The sequence below is a fragment of the Lemur catta genome, chromosome 18 (assembly GCF_020740605.2).
Source record: "Lemur catta isolate mLemCat1 chromosome 18, mLemCat1.pri, whole genome shotgun sequence".
NCBI lineage: Eukaryota > Metazoa > Chordata > Mammalia > Primates > Lemuridae > Lemur > Lemur catta.
The window spans coordinates 43,933,486-43,952,209 of NC_059145.1; the positions used below are offsets into that span (position 1 = coordinate 43,933,486).

The window sequence follows — 18,724 nt, forward strand, 5'->3', positions numbered from 1 at the left end:
TGGGAGGAAGCTCACTGCCCGGGCGCCTGAATGCAGCCGCTCTCCCTGCCCCAGGACTTACTCAGGCCCTAGAAGGGCCCCTGCTGGCGGGGGAGCAGCACTTCCTCTCCCACCCTTAGCTGAGCCCATGCTGGGGGCAGGGTGGGCAGGGGCTGCAGGAGCTGTCGGGTGACTGCAGTCACAAAGCTCCTTCCCCCCCAGGCCCTGCCTTGGAGCACATACATGCCGTGAACACATACAGCTCTTGCAGACTTGGTCTCATTCCAAAGAGGGATGATCAGAGGTTCCTAGCCTCTGGGGGGGGGGGGGCTTCAGGATACCCCTCCCCATCAGGTAGCCAGGGCTGAGGCCTTGGCTTCTGCTTTCCAGAGTGAGGGCCCTGCCCCCACAACGGACTCCCGTTGGTTAGGGACATTCCCATCTGCCCCCACTCCGCCATGGAGAGGACGCCGGCCATTCTTAAGTACCTACTCAAGCCTTGCCAAGTGACCCTGCTGGCACCCCTCCACCCAGACAACTCCCTGTGAGACAAGGCAGGAGTAGGGGGGCCCCTCTCAGCCCCACGTCCCATGGCAGCTCCAATCCCAGTAGGCAAGTCAGTCCTGCCTCAGGCACTGATGCCTGGCCAGCCGGGACTCTTGGCATAACGAAAAGGACCAGGGCAGGGGGCTACATGAGTCTGCCCCAGGACAGCCCTTCGGAGATCACATGCAAAGGTCGGGGCTGGAGTCCATGGAGCTGAGCCGTGACAACGTGTGCCTGTGTGTGAGTGTGTGTGGCTGTGTGGTGGGGGCAGGGCTAACAAGCCTGGAGGTGCTGGTGGGGCTGCCAGGAAGGCTTCCTGGAAGAGGAGGTTCTGGCTAGCAGTGAGAGGGAGGCTCAGGCTCTCTAGGGACCAGGGGAGGCAGGCTGCAGTGAGGCCCAGGTGTCCCCGTCGGAGCCTATGCTACTGGCCGCCCCTTTCCCCCCAACCCCCCCTAGGATCCTCCCTGCGGCTCCCTGTGGCCAGCAGCTCTGCAGCACTCGGCTCTGCTCCACTCCGCTCAGCTCCGCTCCAGGAAGGCCACCTCCTCCTCCCCCTCCTTCTCCCGCTGTCACCACTCACCACACATAGCCTCGAGGGGGTGGGGACCCCAGACCTGGACACACCCCACCGTGGCGCTGGAGCTCAGTTGGTCAGACGGATGCACGGTTGGACGCAGGACCCCGGAGCCCTGAGGTGGGCAGTGTGCCAGGGTCCCTCGCAGCCTCCTCAAGGTCAGTGCCAGCTGGGGATGCAGCTACTCTGGGGCCCATGAGACCTGCAGGGTCCACCCGGGCCCCTCCTCCCAGATCACAGGTCTCAAAGTGGGCTTTACCGCAGATGCACCTGAGGCAGGCAGGACCAGGGGCAAGGGGACACCCCTAGGTTCACAGGCCAGCCCAGGCCCGGGGGTCTATCAGGAGAGGCCCCAGGCTGGGGGCCAGCTCTTGACAGAGGTCTCGCTGGGGACACCCTGCATCGGCCATGGGGAGCTAAAATTGGAAAGTGGCGAGTGGGAGGCAGCTGACAAAGCTATTTCGCGGGCTCTGGTTTCAGGCTCCTGCTCCGGTTTCGGGCTCCTGCTCCATTAACCTGATCCCCAGGGCCTCCCTACCCCCACCCAGACGCTGAGGGGGGGCCTCAGCCCTCAGGCCGGCAGCGCAGCAGTCAGGCAGCCCCCGGCATGGGCAGGGGCAGCGAGGGTCCCCTCTGATCTGAGACTCCAGCGGGGCTCACTGAGAATACCCGGTCCTGGCGGGAGGCAGACAGAAGCCCGTCCCAGGTTCACCGTGTGACCTTGACAGGGCCCTGTGCCTTTCTGGCCCGTGACCTCCCCCCAACTGGACGATAAGGGGAGTGTCAACTGTGGAGGCCCCGGAGAGCTGGCTGCAGGGCTGGTGATGGGGATTTGGCGGCGGGGGCGGGGTCTAGGGTGGGAGCCAGGGCTACATCGGCCACCTCTTGGCCCAGCTCAGCCTGAGAAGTGCCTGGGCATGTTCCTCCCTTTAATTTGGGCCCCGAGTCTGTACTCATGGAGCCCTTGGGAAGCCCCTGGGCCAGGCTGCTGCAGTGTAGGAAGGGCACGGGTCCTAGCTGAAGCCCAGGGATGGCCCAGCAGGACTCCTGGGGACAAGCTGGGCCCCGGCAGGCTGGCCGAGTGGCTAGGCTCCTCTGGGCCTGATTCCGGGCAGCACCTTGGACAGCAGCCAGTGCCCTCCCCGGAGCCTGCCCGGCCCTGCCTGCTCCGCCAGGGCACCTCCTCAAACAGCACAGCCTCCGGCCACCACCCGGGACCTGAACATACAGAGCACTGGGAGAGTGGGGCAGTGTGGTCACGGACACAGGCAGGGGCCAGGAATGTGACAGGCTGGAGCGCACGGGCTTGGGGGCGTGGGGGTCAGTGAGAGGCTAGAGGCTGAATGAGAAGGATGGAGGCTTGGCAACAGGGGCAGGACCGGGAGGTCACGGGCTCTCAGGGAAGGAAGGACTGCGTGGGGAGGGAGGGAGTGGAGAAGGTGACTTGGAGGGGGCTGGGCCTTTGTCAGGAGCTGAGGGAAGCTCACTGAGGGACCGGGGGGCAGACACCTGATTGAGGTGACAGAGATAAGGTTTGTCCACATGGAAGGTCTGCACGGGGGGTAGGGACCGGCCCACACGCAGGCACGCAGCAGTCAGTGGAGGTGAGTAAGGCAGGCCGAGTGAGCCCCGAATGGGAGGGTGGGGACCGCAGCAGCAGCTAGGATAGGGCACCCGTGCTGGGTAGCCGGGCAGGGGGCAGGGAGAGGGATGGCCCAAGGTCCCCAGGGGGCAAGTGGGGCAGTCTCTGCAGAGTGGGTCCCCAGCACCCCAGTGGAGGACCATGAGGTGGGGCCAGGCAGGGCTGGCAGCTGCCTTTCCCTCACCCGCCCCGTGTCCCCCAGCCCTGTCCAGGCTATGGGCATCAAGACAGCGTTGCCTGCGGCTGAGCTGGGCCTCTACTCCCTGGTGCTGAGCGGGGCGCTGGCCTATGCTGGCCGGGGCCTCCTCGAGGCTTCGCAAGGTAACAGCTGGGCCCGGGGCAGGGCGTGGGGCCCTTCCTCCCCTGGGGGCCTCCGGGTTCCAACCTGCAAGGCCAGACACTCGTGGCCTCCAGACCTGGGGTACCCCCTAGGCCCTGGGGGTTGGGTGGAGCCAGGTGCCGTCGCAGGGTGGCAGAGATGCAGAGATACTGACAGAGACACTCAGACACTCAGGGACACAGTCGGACCTGGACCCAGATGCACAGCGAGGCGAGACCCAGAGAGAAGCAGAGGAAGAGCAAGAGAGACCCAGACCCACCCATGCCCCGGGGCGGGGAGCAGCCCTGTCCGTGGGGAAGCCAGGGGCAGGGACGTGAAGGGCCCTTCTCCCTGAGGCCACACTCTGTTCTCAGATGGAGCCCACAGGAAGTCCTTCCGGGAGTCCGTGCGACCCGGCTGGGAGTACATTGGCCGGAAGATGGTAGGTTCCCCACACCCTGGGGTCCCTCCTTGGGGTCCCTGCTTGGGGTCCCTGAGCCCTGCACATCTTTCCCATCCCGAGCCCTTCCCAGTCTCCACTGTTCAGATGTTCACATGCAACAGAGGGTACCTCACAGCACAAGGGTCTCCGTGCCTTCAGCTCTCCACGGGCCCCTCCCCATTAGGAAATGGGGCACATACATCTAGATGAGCTCTGGCAGGGACCTCCGGCTGTGCCCCTCCCAGCAACAAGGTGATAATGGTGGGCTGTCAGGCAACGTGCTCAGCAGAGGTGCACTTTGGGGGCAGGGCAGCCCACACAAGGCCCCCCATTCCTCTCTACCTATTCAGAGGGGAATGCAGGGACCTCAGCTGCTGCTCTCAGCGAACGCATAAGAACATGAGGGCCAGGAAGGTGCTGGGGCTCTGCCCAGCCAGGTGCCAGCCCATCCTGCCCCCTCTCCCACCCTAACCGCCCCACCTCCTCCTGCCCGGACTGCCCAGGATGTGGCTGACTTCGAGTGGGTGATGTGGTTCACCTCCTTCCGCAACATCATTGTCTTCGCCCTCTCGGGACATGTGCTGTTTGCTAAACTCTGCACGATGGTGGCCCCCCAGGTGAGCAGGACCTAGGCCACCCAGCCTCCCCCTGCCCGCTCCTCTGTAGCCACAAGGGTTGTGGGAACTCTATCCTGGGGTCACCCGCCCTTACGCAGTCAACCGAAGCCCTCTTTCTGTCCACAGCTCCGCTCCTGGGTGTATGCTGTGTACGGGGCTCTGGCCGTGGCCGGCACGATGGGCCCTTGGTACCTGCTGCTGCTGCTTGGTCACTGTGTGGGCCTCTATGTGGCCTCACTCTTGGGCCAGCCCTGGCTCTGTCTCGGCCTGGGCCTGGCCAGCCTGGCCTCCTTCAAGATGGACCCCCTCATCTCGTGGCAGGTGTGCACCAGAGTGGCGCAGGGGTGGAGGGTGCGGGGATCTGATCCCAGCCTCTCGCTCCATCCCAAGCCCTTGCCTGCCAAGTGCCCCAAGCATCTCCTTCACTTCCCCACCTGTCTTCAAGCCTCTGAGCGTGCCCTGTCCACAGGGCGATCACTTGCACCGAAGGAACACGTGCAGTTTGTCCTCTGCTCTGTCACATTACTGGGATAGAGCAGTGGCCATTGTCAACCGGCTCAGGAAGAGAGGGAGGGGTGGGACCAGGCTGGGCCCTGTGAGAAGCTGGGGGCTGTTCCCAGACGGGAGGCACCCTGGTGAGCTCATGGCCTGTTCTCTCCCCTCCAGAGCGGGTTTGTGACGGGCACTTTTGATCTACAAGAGGTGCTGTTTCAGGGGGGCAGTGGCTTCACAGTGCTGCGCTGCACCAGCTTTGCGCTGGAGAGCTGCACCCACCCCGATCGCCGCTACTCCCTAGCCGACCTGCTCAAGTACAACTTCTACCTGCCCTTCTTCTTCTTTGGGCCCATCATGACCTTTGACCGCTTCCACACCCAGGTGAGGGGACACGTGTGGGCTTCCAGAACAGGGCTGGATCTCCCTATTCAGACAGGGGCCCCCATCTCAGATAGAACCCCCCAGGCAGGATAGGCTGTCCCCATCCTCAGGCATGATTCCCGCACGAAGCCAAGTCTCCCCTCCCTCCTCAGACCCCAGGACGGGGCCACCTTTCCCCCTCCCACAGGGATCGCAGGGTGGAGACGTGCCTCCTCCCCTAGACAGGACTCGAGGCCGCGGATCTTCCCGCCCACTCAAACGGGGCTCCCAGGACAGAACCGGGTCTGCCCAGGGTGGGCTGTGTCTCCACCCTCAGGCAGGACCCCTGGATGAAGCCGTGTCTCCTCCCACGCCGCTCAGACAGGGCTCCTCCGGCAGGGCTCGCCTCTGCCCTCAGACACTTGGCATCCCCCCAGGTGAGCCACGCGGAGCCAGTGAGGCCCGAGGGCGAGCTGTGGCGCATCCGGGCCCAGGCGGGCCTCAGCGTGGTGGCCATCATGGCCGTGGACATCTTCTTTCACTTCTTCTACATCCTCACCATCCCCAGTGACCTCAAGTTCGTCAACCGCCTCCCAGACAGTGCCCTCGGTGGGTCCCCAGAGCAGGGACCAGGGCTGGGCTGCCACCCCAGGAAGACAGACCATCTGCATTCCCATAGAGTGTCACAGCTGGGGAAGCCGAGGCCCTGGGCCACAGCACCTAAGGGTGGGAGAGCAGGGACTTATCCTTTGAAACGCGTGGGACTTGGCGTTGGCTTTGTCCTGTGAGGTGGGAGCAGGGCCCCACAGAGCCTGCCCCGCTTCACTGGGCTGTGGCTGATTTCCACAGCTGTGATGGGGTCTCCGTGGGGCAGGCAGGGCCTGGTGTCTCCCCCAGGAAGTGATGGGATGGGGTCTCCGTGGGGATGGGCCCAGGAGCAAGGACCTCCCCTGGCACCTGGGAAGAGAAAGTGACCACGAGAGACGGGCGATTTCAGCACCTCCCCCAGTAATTGGGGGTCGGCAAAGGGGGGCCAACATAGGAGCCCAGGCAGTGATGGCACCCTGTCCCCAGCTGGCCTCGCCTATTCAAACCTGGTGTACGACTGGGTGAAGGCAGCCGTCCTCTTTGGCGTCGTCAACACCGTGGCACGCCTCGACCACCTGGACCCGCCCCAGCCTCCAAAGTGCATCACAGCACTCTACGTCTTTGGGGAAACGTGAGTGCCGACGGGGGAGGCAGTCCCTGGGGTCCCCACCGTCCCCCAGCCTCTTGCCCTTGCCCGGGGAGCTCTGCCCAACGGCTGAGTCACACCCATCTGCTCTCCCCGTACAGGCACTTTGACCGTGGCATCAACGACTGGCTTTGCAAGTGAGTTGGGAGTGGGGGATGCTCACAGCCATCCTGCCAGGTGTCTGGGCAGGGCAGTGCCAAGATCAGCCCATGTTTTTAAAGATCACCCCTGGGCTGGAGGAAGCGAGCAGGGCAGTGAGGAGGTCGTGGCAGAGGTCTAGGTGAAAGACACAGAGGTCTGGCCCTGGGGGAGGGCCCCGCAGGTGGAGACAGGGGTGAGAGTAGGGACACGCCACAGGGACCCTTGGCAGGACGGGGCCTGCAGTGCAGATACAGGGAAGGAGAGGGAGATGGCTCCCAAATTCCTGTCTGCAGCCTGGGAGGACGGAGGGCTGGTTTCCAGAGAGGATTCGGTGTGAGGAGTGTGTAGTCGGAACACGGGCAGCAGCCTTGTGGGGAGTCGGGGAGGTGGTGGGCCTGAGGGCCTGGGGTTCAGAGCAGCCCAGGGGCTGATGGGCTGTGAGCATCATGAGCGTGGACGCGTGGCCTTTCGGCCTTGGGAATGATCAGTCCCAAGGAGACAGAGTCGAGTGAGAAGAGGAGAGAGGGGGCGGCCAAGCCTGGGCCTGCGAGGAGGACTCTGGTTGGGGGAGGAGGAAGAGCCAGCAGAAGGGGAGGACAGGAGTGGTCAGAGGAGCAGGAGAATCAAGGCCAGGGACGCCCTGGAAGCCAAGGGAGGACCATCAGGCGTGGCGGGGCGGCTGGGGCAGGTGCTGCGCAGGCCCAAGGAAGCTGGGCACTGAGGATGAGTGTTGGTGACATGTAGCCTTGGGCTGGAGAGGCAAGGGCAGGTGGGAGTGGAGGGAAACTGAGGAACTACAGGGGTGTGCGGACGACTCCTGAAGAAGCCTGGGGCCGAAGGGGCAAGGCAGAGCAGCGGCTGGGGAGAGCGGGGTGTTTTAAAGACGGGAGATAATGGACGTGCCGAGGGGAATTACTCAACAGGGAAGACGCTGTGATGCAGGATGCGGGGGTCACTGAGGGAGCGAGGTCCCTGGGGAGGGAGGAGGCCACGGCATCCAGGTCCAGGCAGGGGCCTGGCTTTGGGAGGAGGGGGAGGAGCCAGTGTGGACACGAAGAATGGCAGGTCAGTGTAGAAAAGTAAGGGATTCCACGTGTCCTCCGTAGGCGGGGTAGAGGCGCAGAGGTAGGCGGGGCAGCCATCAGCCGAGAGCTGCGGGGCTGAGGGCAGGAAGGAGGCAGCACCTGGGCCTCCCCCGCCCCCCCGCCCCGCCCGGATCCCCCACACCCACTCCCACCTGCGGGAGGGATGAGGGCACAGCCACTGCAGGGCCCAGGAGAAGCAGCTGACTAGGGAAACTGTGGCATCGAGAGCCGGGTGCTGTCGCAGGTCGTGGGTTTACAGACTCCAGTGTGTGAAGATGCGTGATTTTCCCATCAGGGCTCACTGCGTGGGTGCAGGTGAGGAGAAAGTAGGCGACTGGGCTCTCCCGGATGAGTGAGGGCAGGAAGTGAGGGATACGGGTTTTTAGATTATTTATAATGACGACTCATTGGAGGAGCAGCTACCTGAGGTCAGCTCTTGTTAAGGAGGGTGGTGAAGACAGGAAGTCACAAGATCAGTGGGACTAAAGGACTGAAGCCGAGGGGCCAGAAGTTCAGGAGGGGCTGGGCAGAGTGGGAATTAGGAAGTAGTGAAATTTCAAGTGGTGACAGAGTTGGGGCGTGGCCATGGGCGTGGGTGGCTTGGAGGAGAAAAACACTGGAAATGAGGAGGTCAAGGAATGGAGAGGCTGGTTACTCAATGGATCTTCCACTGAATTTATTCAACAAATATTTACCGAGCACCTACTGTGTGCCAGGCACTGGGGATACAGCAGTGAACATGGCAAAGACCCTGAACTCATGGAGCTTACAGTCTAGTGGGGAGAAACAGACCATAAACAGGTAAACAAACATAAATAAGATAATTTTAGAGAGTGGTAAGTGTTATGAAGAAAACATAACGAACGTGTAAGGGGATAGAAGTTGGCAACAGGGTAGAAGCTTCTTTCGTTGGGTTCTGGGCGGGCTCCTCTGAGGAGGTGGTAAGTGAACTGAGTCCGGAGTGACACGGAGATCTGGGAAGAGAATTCCAGGCAGAGGGAACAACTGCAAAGGCCCTGAGGCACGAACCAACCGAGTGTGTCTGAAGCCAGTAAGGCCAGCGGGTAGACATAGACGGGGAGAATGCAGGCACGAGGTCAGGGAGGGGCAGAAACCGGGCTGCAGGGGCCCTCCCAGCCACAGCAAGGAGCTGGAGCTTATTCCAGTTGTGATAGGAGGCCACTGAGGGGGCTAATCATGGAGGTGACGGGACCCAAGCTACACTCTAAAGCTGCCTCTGGCTGCCGTGTGGCAAATGGGCCGTAGGGGTAAAGAGAGAAGCAGGAAGACTACCTAAGCGGCTCTTGCAATAATCAGTGTGAGAGATATGCACCCCGGCTGGTGAGTAGAGGAGCTGGTGAGCAGCGGGCAGGGCCGAGTGGAGAAACAGAACACGCTGGCTTGCTTGGAGGTGGGCCATGAGGGAAGCTGAGAGTCCAAGTGGGCGCCAGGCTTATAGCCTGAGCAATGAGCAGTGGCGCCAGTGACTGAGGGGGTGGGGAGCGGTTTGGGCAGGGAGGGGAATCATCGCCACGTGAGATGCCCATAGCGGCTGGATGCACGAGTCAGGAGAGACTGGGCTGAAGACACAGATTTGGGGTCATGAGCAAGCGTAGAGCCAGATGTGAAGTGTGGGTGTGGATGTGATCACCTGGGGAGGAAGACAGCAGAGCCCGAAAGGATTTGCTGTCCGAGGCTGAGTCCTCCACTGCGTGAAGTTGGGTAGAGGAGAAGGAGCAGCCACCTGAGATCAGGGACGTTGAATGTGCCCAGGGTGACAGTGCTGAGGAGGGCTGCCCTGTTGTGTCCTCTGCCCGTCTCATACCTGCTCTTTCCCACACCTCCCTCGGCCCCTTCTCCTGTCTCTCCTGCAGATATGTGTATGACCACATTGGTGGGGAGCACTCCCAGGTGATCCCAGAGCTAGGGGCCTCGGTGGCCACATTTGCCATCACCACTCTGTGGCTCGGGCCTTGTGACATTGTCTACCTGTGGTCATCCCTTAACTGCTTTGGCCTCAACTTTGAGCTCTGGGTGCAGAAGCTGGCAGAGTGGGGGCCCCTAGCACGAACTGAGGTGAGCAGGGAAGGTCTGGGCTGGGACTGGCTCGCTCATGGGGGAGGGTGGGGACCACTGCTTTCTGGGGTGGTCCAACCATTTGGTCTCCCAGTCCAGAACTTTCTCACCACCGGGACCCTCCTGTTGTCAGGACAATGGCTCACCTGTGGGAAACTGGCCCTCCCCACCTTCTATGGCGAACAGAGCACCCGGGCCTGGCTGTGTTGCTCAGCCCTCACCCTCTCTCTGGACCTCAGTTTCCCCATGTTTAACAATGAGGGAGACCCAAGCGTACCCCCAGGACCTGAGTAGCCATGTGGGCAAGGCCACTGACCAACCGTGTCCTCTTTCCTTTGGGCCTCTTGTCCTGCTTCCAATGCTGTCCTGGACTGGGCAGGCCTCTCTGTCGGAGCAGATGTCCCGCAGGGTCCGGGCCCTCTTTGGGGCCATGAACTTCTGGGCCATCATCATGTACAACCTTGTGAGCCTGAACAGCCTCGAGTTCACAGAGCTGGTTGCCCGGCGCCTGCTACTCACAGGTGAGGGGCAGGAGTGTGGGATACAGAACGTGCCAGGCATCAACCTCTAGGACTCTGACCTTCTGAAATGCCCCTACCCCGCCCAGCGCCCCAGGGACTCGGCAGGGAGGGCCAGTCGAGCAGCGAGAGGGATGGGAAGAGAAGAGTCACTGAGGAAGGTGTACTGCTCCGGGGCATCGACGACAGCTTCTTCCCTACACAGGGTTCCCACAGACCACGCTGGCCGTCCTGTCTGTCACCTACTGTGGTGTCCAGCTGGTGAAGGAGCGTGAGCGAACCCTGGCACTGGAGGAGGAGCAGAAGCAGGACAAAGAGAAGCCAGAGTAGGGGGGAGAGGGGGAGGGGGACAGGGACAGGCTCTGCTCAGCTATTCCTGGGCCCCAGGCCCCAGCCCGGCCAGATGCAGCCGACTGACACAATAAAAGACTTTTCTACCACAGTCTGCCATGCTCTGCCCCTTCTCCCAGCAGTCTCCTGCTCCTTGTCTGTGCTGGCTGAGGAGCGGGGGGCTCTAGGCCTCAGGGAGGGCCACACACAGAGTGTGGAGGAGACAGCACATGGAGGGCAGAGACTGCCGACCCTGGTGACCCAACTGCAGAACGCTGACGCCCCAGATCTCCAAACCACCAGGTCGCTGACTTGGCACCTGATTCCATACCTAAGCTGCTTGCTCAGAAGGCACTTTATTCTTCTCAGCAAAGGAAACTTATCCACGTTGCAAGGTCTGCTTGATGGGGACACTCCCATCTGTGGGGACTTACGTGGCACACACAGCCAGGCTGGGGCAGGGCCAGGGTGCACCTGGGATCCACCCCTGTGGTTCTGGCTCGTGGACCAAGAAGACCCGGCAGGATATGGCGACACGGGAGAAGCCTCTAGTTTCTTGGCCCTGCCCAAAAGCTAGGACGAGGCAGGCATTTCCCTTTCCTGGCTGAAGCAGCCCGGGCACCACAACTGGATCCAGGGGCGCTTCGGCCTCTCCCGGCCTCCTCCTTGGAGCCCCCAGGAGGCCAGGTCTGTGAGCACCGCAGGACGGGAGGGGCGCTTAGTTCGAGGCCTCTGAGCCGGTCACATCTTGGTCAGGCGCAGCACATTGAGCCGCACAGGTAGGAAGGAGGCACCTGCCGCGTAGGCGATCTCCCGCAGGACACCCTCCCACTTCTTCTCATCCTCGTTATACCTGGAGGTGGAGTGGGCAGCGTGGTCAGCTCAGCCTAGATGGAACTCAGCAGAGAGGGGTGGCTGAGTGCACTGGGCCAGTCTCTAGGTAAATCTGCTTCTGGAAGATTCCCCTCTTCTGGGAAAGGAGGCCCCCGCAAGACCCACCACAAAGAACACCCACCTCACACTCTAGGAAGGACCACCCTGTCGGGGAAAGGACACCTCCCAGGGATTCCCACCTTCCTCAGAGTGCACCTCCCTCCAGGAAGGTCTGCACCCACCACACACCGATTCCCTCCCCTTGAGCATTTCCATTCTCCACCTCCAAGTCCCCTCCCAGCAGCTCTGCTCCCCAGAGGCTGCCTGCAGCAGTGGGGATGACTGAAGTTCCGGGGGACACCCCAGGAGGATGAAATCCCTTTCTCCCACCCCAGGGAGGACCATCCATGGAAAGCAATGGTCCCCAGAAGCTGGGGTCCAGCTACTTCCCAGTCCTGGCCGCGGTTCTCCCTCCAGAACAAGCACCCAGAAGGCAGAGAGGGGAAAGGCCCGGATGCTCCCTGGGCCCTGTTTCCATGGGTCTGTGCCCTAAGCTTGGGGCCAGCTCCTGTCTGCAGCATTGCTGCTGCTCCACAGTGGGGCATGGTGCCCCATGTGCAAGCCCACACCTTCCCGAGCAACCTGGCGAGACCCTGAGGCCAAGCACGGTGCATCTGCTGTTCCGCCCCTACAGGGCTCCCTGGAGGACAGACCGGCTTGGCCCGCAGAGGGGCCTGCCAGGTGCCTTGGTGCGCTGCACCCTGCTATGAGGTGTCAGCCTTGCTCCTGGTTCCCCCCTCACCTTCCTGGGGCTGGGCTCACCTCCAGATGTCGTTGAGCTCTGTGGGGACCAGCTCTCCGGACTCGGTCTCCAGGGTGGCAAAGCCACCGATGGCATAGAGGGTGCCCGCCAGGCTGACCAGGCTGAGCGAGCTGCGCTCCTGCGAGAAGGCCTCAAAAGGCGCCCACCTGGGAGGGGAGTGAGGAGGTGCATCACTGGGGGCCTCGGCAAGCCGAGGGTGCTTCCTGCCACCAGCGCCCACAGTTTCTGCTGCACCCTCTGCAATCAAGTCCCAGGCTCCCGTGCTCCCAGCACAAGCTCCTGTTCTCCGACTCTGTCGGGGGCACCTACCTGGTGCCCCCGCCCCAGCCTCAGAGCGTCCCAACTGGGCTCCCCTTCCCTCTCCCTCTGATGGTCACTGCCTTCCCTAGTCTCTCGCTCCTTCCCCTTCCCTTGTCCCTTGCCCCCTTGTCATTCCATCCAAGCTGCCAAGTGAAGGCCACCATGGATCTCCCCACCGTCTCCCCTCCTCTCCTGGACTCTCACCAGCCAATTCACGACCCCAGCCCCCGGCAGGCCCCAGCCTTGCGCTAGACAAAGTCCTCTTGCTCCTGGGTGGCCGGTGACACCCATCCCCTGCCTCCTATCCACCCCTCTTCTCACATACAGCCTTCTCAAGGCATCTTCGCTCCCCTGGCTCCTGCCTTGCGCCTTCACCCCCACCCTCCAAAACTGCTCTCGCTGAGGTCTGTGGCCACCACAGGGCTTCAAAATCCAGGGCCCCCAGCACACGCCACTGCTGATGTGACTCTCACCTGCTACCTCTCCAAGCCAACCTTCTCAGACTCCTTCCTGGATAACGTACCTGTCCCCACCATCCCTCGGGGCGTGGGCCTCAGCCCCTCACCTACAGCCTCTCTCCTGGGGGAGCTCGGCCCCTCCATGTGCTGTTGACCCCAGATCTCTCCCTGCAGCTCAGCCGTCTCTCTGACCCAGTGGGCTTCTCCCGGACACCCCCAGGCACCTACCTCCCACCTGGACCCTCACTTTCCCTATCTCACCCCAATGGTTCTCCAGTAAATGGCTTCCCACCCTGGCTCAAAAGCATCTACTTCCTCCCTCACTTAACCCCACAATCCAATTGATTGCTAAGCCCTGTTCCACCCCTAAACTCTAATCAAAGTGTGGTGCATGGACCAGCTGCCTCAGCATCACCTGGGGGCTTTGTTAGAAATACAGACTCTCAGGCCCTCCCCATACCCGAGAATCTGCATTTTAATGTGATCCCTTGGGAGACTCAGGTGCACATCACAGGGTGAGAGGCCCTGGCCTAAGTCTTTCTCCAGTGCATCCACTCAGCCCCATCCCCGCTGTACCCCCAGCTCCAGGCCCCCATCACCTCTCCCTACAGCTGCACCCCTGACCTTCCTGCCCCTTGGGAAACCCCAGTCTCCTCTCTACATCAGCTGCCGTGAGGCGCTTTAGCAGAACACAGATGGGCCCTTAAAACCAGTGAAAGGCATTTCACTGCCCCTCTCCTGCTGTCCCTTCCAGCCCCAGCACCGCCATCCTACCTCCCTTCACCCCCTACCCACCATCCAGCCTGAGCCACGCCTTCCCTCCAGTGGGCCCTGCTTTCTTTCTCCTAACTGCCTTGGCACCAGGCTTCCTTTGCCCGGGGCATCCTTCGCCCACCCACCCTGGCCCCTTTTGCGGCTAAGTACAACCATCTGTCAGCTCAGTTTTCTCTTAATGTCCCAGGCAGGGGAGCGTCTGTCTTGTTCACTGCTATATGCCTTGCACCAGGCCACTGCCTGCTATGAGTCCCTGAATGAGGAAGCTGGCATCCCCTACGCCACCCTGGGAGCTCCCTCCTGCAGGCCAGGCTGGCCCTAACCCTTCCCCACTTCACTGCTGATCAGAGGAGAGGCGCTATTTCTGTGCCGCTTTCCAAACTCAACAGCGCAGACCCAACACCGGGGCTAGGACCCGGGGCCAGGGCCCACACAGGCCCAGAGCCACTCAGCTGTCCTTGCGGGGAGGAGGGAGCAAGCTGCTTACTTGTTGTCTGCGATGCTGTACACCTCGGCAGAGCTGGTCAGCCCTGTGTCGGTGACTCCAGCCGCCACAAAGATGCGGCCGTCATGGATCGTGGCACCAAAGAGTGAGCGGGCGGTCTTCATGGGTGCCAGCTCCTTCCACTCGAACTTCTTGGGGTCATAGACGCACATTTTGTTCAGGCACTTCCTGTGGGGCGGGGGACGGTGAGCGAGCGGAGAGTGGCGGGAGCAGGGCCACCCTTCCCTCCGGCTGCGTCTCCCAGGACAGCCAGGACAGACCCCTGACAGCATGCGGGAGACCCTGCTCCTGCTCGCAGCCCGGGCCTCACCTGTCGCTGCCTTTGCCGCCAATGACGTAGACAAGGTCCATGTGGGAGAGCACCGCGTGGCCATACACGGCATAAGGCAGCGGATCCGATTCGCCCCATTTGAACGACCTGGAGGGGACGGGAGTGGGGCGGGGCTCAGGTATATGCTCGGTCCTTGTCTCCGCATTCACCCGCCCTCCCAGCACACATTCGCTGTGCACCCCATTCTTTGCTGGGACTTCCCAGACCTCTCGGTCCCTCGCTCCCACGCCACTGTGCACCCGCCCCGCCGCCACCGAAGCCCACCCCCGCCCCCGGCCCCCGCCCCAGGCGCTCCCCTCCCCCACCGTCGACCCCCCCCCACTCACAGCCTGTCGTAGCACATGACCGAGTCCAGGCAGCGCTCGCCGTCCTTGACCTCTCGGCCGCCGACCACGTAGATGGAGTTGAGAGCCTCTCCCAGGCCGAAGAGGCAGCGTGGGGAGGGCAGCGGTGGCATCCCCAGCCACTCTGAGTCCAGGTGGTCGAACTGCGGGCCGGGTTTGTCAGGTTAGCTGCCGCCCCCGACTTCCCCAGCCCCAGCCCAGCCCAGCCCAGCCCAGCCCGATCACAGACGAGTCCAGGCCACCAGGTAGGACCACGCAGCCTGGAAGCAGGCCCCTCCTGCCATCAAGCTGAAAGCAGAGTGCCCCACGCCCCCACCCCCACCCCAGGTAGATGCCCAGAGACCACCTTGACAGCAGGGTGATGGGCACCACGGCACAGATGAGAGGAGGGAGCTCGGAGAAGGAGGTCCTGCTGTGGCCTTGGCGCCTCCCCAGTACAGCTGGGAACGGAGGCCTGCCTGCCCCTTGTGCTACACCCCATCCCACTGCTCACGAAACTTCCAGATATGGCTCTGCCATTCACCTCTTAAAATCTACAGCCTGCAGCCGTGTCCACCTCCACAGCCTTATAATAAAGATAATAGTGGCTCATCTTTTTGAAAAGTTTTCTAAGGGCTGAGCACTTTATAAGCATCACTTAACCTTGGAAGGACCTTACCAATCAGGAAGAACAATATTCCCACTTACAAAGGCCAGGAGAGAATCAACAGTGTACCCACCTGCTGAGCTGGTAACTGGTGGAGCTGCCGCCATACCCCCCTCCAACTGTAAGGCCTGTGAGCATAACCCTAGCACCTGCCCCTCACCCCTCTCGCTGGTCAGGCTTCACGGAGCACACCACTCACCAGGCCTGTTCCCGGTTCTGTCCTTTGCTCACCGCTCCGTGGCCAGAAACACTGCCACCCTCCCCTTCACATCTCCAAGCCCACCCAACTGACAAGGCTCAAACCTACACGGCCAATCTCCAGGAAGCTCTCTCTGCCCTTTGAGATTTCACAGCCACACCCCCAAGTTGGACTGGGCACTCCACTCTACTGATCCTGCCTGGGCCTCAGTTTCCTGATCTGAACAATGGGAGGATTAGGCAGGATGGTGCCTTTGTCTAGAGCACTCTCTGTTCTGAGCTCCAGTCCTGGCCCTCATGCAAAGGCCCTGCCCCAGATCTCTACACTGACCTTGTTTTCTCCCTCTCGCTGTGCCTGACCCCAACCACGTACAGGGCCAAGGGCCTCCAGTGTATGCCAACCTGGGGCTACCATCCCCGTTACTGAGACATCAAGGTACGCAGCTCTTTGGCAGCTGCCTGTGGCTGTTCAACCTTCAGGCAAGTGGCTGTCAGTCAACCTCCCAGTCTACATCTCACCCCAGACCCAGTGACATTCCCCTGCGTGAACACAGGCAACTCCTGGGCCCCAGGCTGCCCCCAGTGCCCAGAACCCAGCACTGGCTGGCTGCTCCCAAGATCGGCTAGGCACCTGAAGGAAGTAAGCGCTCATGGGGTCCTCTTTGTTGTCCTCGTTGTAGAAAAGGCCTCCAGCCACAAAGACCTGGTTCTCCTTGGTGACCAAGCTGACGTGATTCTTGGGGACCTGGTTGGAGAGGGAGGCACAATAGCATTCGTTGGCTGCTGGATCGTAGGCCACAGCGCCCTCCTCGCTGATCATGAAGATAAGGTCCTGCAAGAACATGCCAAAGCGCAGGGTGTCATTGAGGATCCCAGGTAAAACGCGTTCGGACTCCTCGTCCTCCTTGGCTTCGGATGTGCCTTTGGCGGCCTCCTCGGCCCCGGCGGCCTCTTTCCCCTTCTTCTTCTTGCGCAGCGTGGTGATGCGGCCCTCGTGCGCGTCCTTCACCATCTGCAGCTTGCGCAGCAACTCGGGCTGGGCACGCACGAGAGGGTGGCGCTCTACGCGGGTCTCCAGGAAGGAGCGCGGCAGCAGGCGGCAGCGCACGCTCTCGAAGACCGTGGGCAGCGCGCGCTGGCGCTCGGCCTGCGCCCCGGGGTCGCCGCCGCCCGCCCACCGCATCACCGCCTCGAACACCGCCTCCTCCTTCTCCACGTTGAGGCCGTCGCTGGAGATGACGGCGATGAGCTCGTCAGCCGAGAGTCCCAGGAAGTCGGCGTCGCGCGCCACTAGCGTGAAGTGCGCGCAGATGAAGTCGCGGGCAGCCACCGCGAGGCGCGCGCAGTCGAGCAGGAGGCCGAGGCGGAAGACGGCCAGGCAGTTGGAGAGGCACAGGCGCTTCTGCAGGAAGGACACGCAGATGGTGAAGATGGACGGGATCTGGAAGCGGTGCGCCGCGGCGAACAAATCCTGCACGCTCGCCTCGTCCAGCGAGATCTCCGACGTGTACAGGTAGTGCAGCACCTGGGCCACCACGTCCGGGGACACCTCCTCCAGGCGCAGCTCGCCCGCGCGCTCCGGCTCAGCCAGGAAGCGCGCCCGGAAGTAGGGGCTGCAGGCGGCCAGCACCAGGCGGTGGCACGGGAACTCGCGCCCGCCCGCCCGCACCACACAGTCGAGGAACTTGCCGTGGTCCAGCATGTCCTTGAGCCCGTCTTGCAGGAGCGTCTGCTGGTACAACCGCTGCTCCTCCGCCTGCTCCGAGCCCAGCGCCATGGTGGGGGCCCAGGGTGCAGCGACAGAGCCAAGGGGCTCCTCTCCACCCTTGCTTTCCTGCTGGGGTGCGCTGAAAGTGCGCAGCTGTCCTCGCCGGGCTATATATAGAGGTGGCCCCAGCCCTGTAAGGCGAGCCGCCTGGCCTCCTGCACATGACTCACAGGGGACAGCTGGGCAGAGGCCCCCCTCCCGGAGCAGCCTTGACTCAGCCCTGGGGGCTCATGGAACCTGTGTGTGTGTGTGTATCTAGGCCCTCCCCAAAAGATGAGGACCTTGCTACTTCATTTCTAAATGGAGCACAGCAAAGTTTTGACTCTGGAGTCCCTGGTCAGGAGGTGATCCTGAGAGGGCGGCCCAAGCTCTGACCGGCAGTCCAGGGAGGGGGAAGCACTGGACCCCCTCTTTCAGGGTCCCCCTTCATGCTTCCGGGCCTATCTGTCCTGTGCCTCCCTTCCTCCCATCTTCCTCACTCCAGCCACCCCTGGATACAAGTTGCTTGGGTTTCCTGCTCAGAACTTGGTCATGGCCTTCACTCTTTGGGGGCCTTCTTGCCCCATCTTTAAAATGGGAAGAGCCTTTCCTCTTCCTGCCCCAGCTCTGAGACCCTGCTTTTTGCAAGAAACCAGGAAGGTGCCTTAGTTAGGCAAACAAAGGCACCACTTTCCTGTGGGGCCTGGGGCAAGTCAGGTCTCTCTGTTAAGCCTCAGTTTCCCCTCCTACACAATGAGGAGGTGGAGAAGTTAGACTGTAACAGCCTCAGTTCAGGCGCACTGAGCTACTGTGTTGCTGAGAGTACACCATTAGAGGATTGTAACACTCTAAGGTGTCAGACGAGCTAGAAAATTAATTTCCTAGGATTCTGCTATTGTAGGTGTTTAAACTCTCAGGGTTTTAATATTCTAGGGGAGTGAATATTTTGAATTTTAGTGTTCAAAAGGTAACACTCTAAGAGTTAAAAATTCCAGGACTTTTGCTGTTTATACTCATTGCTCTTGGTCTATACTAGGCTGGGCCTAAGCGTGCCTGGCCTCAGGGCCCCTGCACCCTGTCTATGGTCTAAGGGGTCAGGGTCGTGGCCCAGGACAGCCAATCTCAATGCCCACCCTGCTTTGGGCTCCTGACCACCCTATCCCTCCCTCCCCCCACCCACACACACATCAGTTTCAGCCACCAAGATTAACTTGTTCCCAAAGTGCCAGAGGCTGCAGCTGTGGATTAAATTTAGCCCCAGGGACACGTGTATGAACTGTATGGGGCACTCCTCCATCATTCCTCTGAGTCACTTGTTTATAACCTCAGGCTTGGTGAGAGGGGGATAGGAGAGAAGACCTCAGGCT

At 61.7% G+C, this 18,724-nt stretch overlaps 2 protein-coding genes across 2 annotated transcripts; one reads left to right on the forward strand and one right to left on the reverse strand.

Annotated features, from left to right (window-relative positions):
* The first annotated feature begins 1,008 nt into the window (after positions 1-1,008).
* On the forward strand, positions 1,009-10,470 carry HHATL (hedgehog acyltransferase like). The gene is made up of 12 exons (XM_045529854.1): positions 1,009-1,257; positions 2,944-3,062; positions 3,435-3,502; positions 4,006-4,119; positions 4,246-4,440; positions 4,786-4,995; positions 5,412-5,583; positions 6,049-6,193; positions 6,310-6,345; positions 9,309-9,510; positions 9,890-10,031; positions 10,234-10,470. Exons 2-12 carry the CDS (start codon positions 2,957-2,959, stop codon positions 10,356-10,358), a joined length of 1,515 nt encoding a protein of 504 aa, XP_045385810.1. The 5' UTR covers positions 1,009-1,257; positions 2,944-2,956; the 3' UTR covers positions 10,359-10,470.
* KLHL40 (kelch like family member 40) lies at positions 9,973-17,556 on the reverse strand. Its single transcript, XM_045529853.1, has 6 exons — positions 16,242-17,556; positions 14,749-14,909; positions 14,402-14,509; positions 14,074-14,259; positions 12,054-12,200; positions 9,973-11,211 (listed from the first exon to the last, which is right to left on the reverse strand). The coding sequence occupies exons 1-6, from the start codon at positions 17,385-17,387 to the stop codon at positions 11,100-11,102; spliced, it is 1,860 nt and encodes a 619-aa protein (XP_045385809.1). The 5' UTR covers positions 17,388-17,556; the 3' UTR covers positions 9,973-11,099.
* Between the last annotated feature and the right edge of the window lie 1,168 nt (positions 17,557-18,724).

Bases quoted from the DNA above. Each gene is read 5' to 3' on its own strand.
- HHATL (XM_045529854.1), top strand. From the start codon at position 2,957: ATGGGCATCAAGACAGCGTTGCCTGCGGCTGAGCTGGGCCTCTACTCC. The intron at 3,503-4,005 runs GTAGGTTCCCCA...CGGACTGCCCAG, and splicing joins AGTACATTGGCCGGAAGATG to GATGTGGCTGACTTCGAGTG. The intron at 4,441-4,785 runs GTGTGCACCAGA...TCTCCCCTCCAG, and splicing joins ACCCCCTCATCTCGTGGCAG to AGCGGGTTTGTGACGGGCAC.
- KLHL40 (XM_045529853.1), bottom strand. From the start codon at position 17,387: ATGGCGCTGGGCTCGGAGCAGGCGGAGGAGCAGCGGTTGTACCAGCAG. The intron at 14,260-14,401 runs GTGAGGCCCGGG...CCCGCCCCACAG, and splicing joins GGCGGCAAAGGCAGCGACAG to GAAGTGCCTGAACAAAATGT. The intron at 12,201-14,073 runs GTAAGCAGCTTG...CTCCCCTCCCAG, and splicing joins TACAGCATCGCAGACAACAA to GTGGGCGCCTTTTGAGGCCT.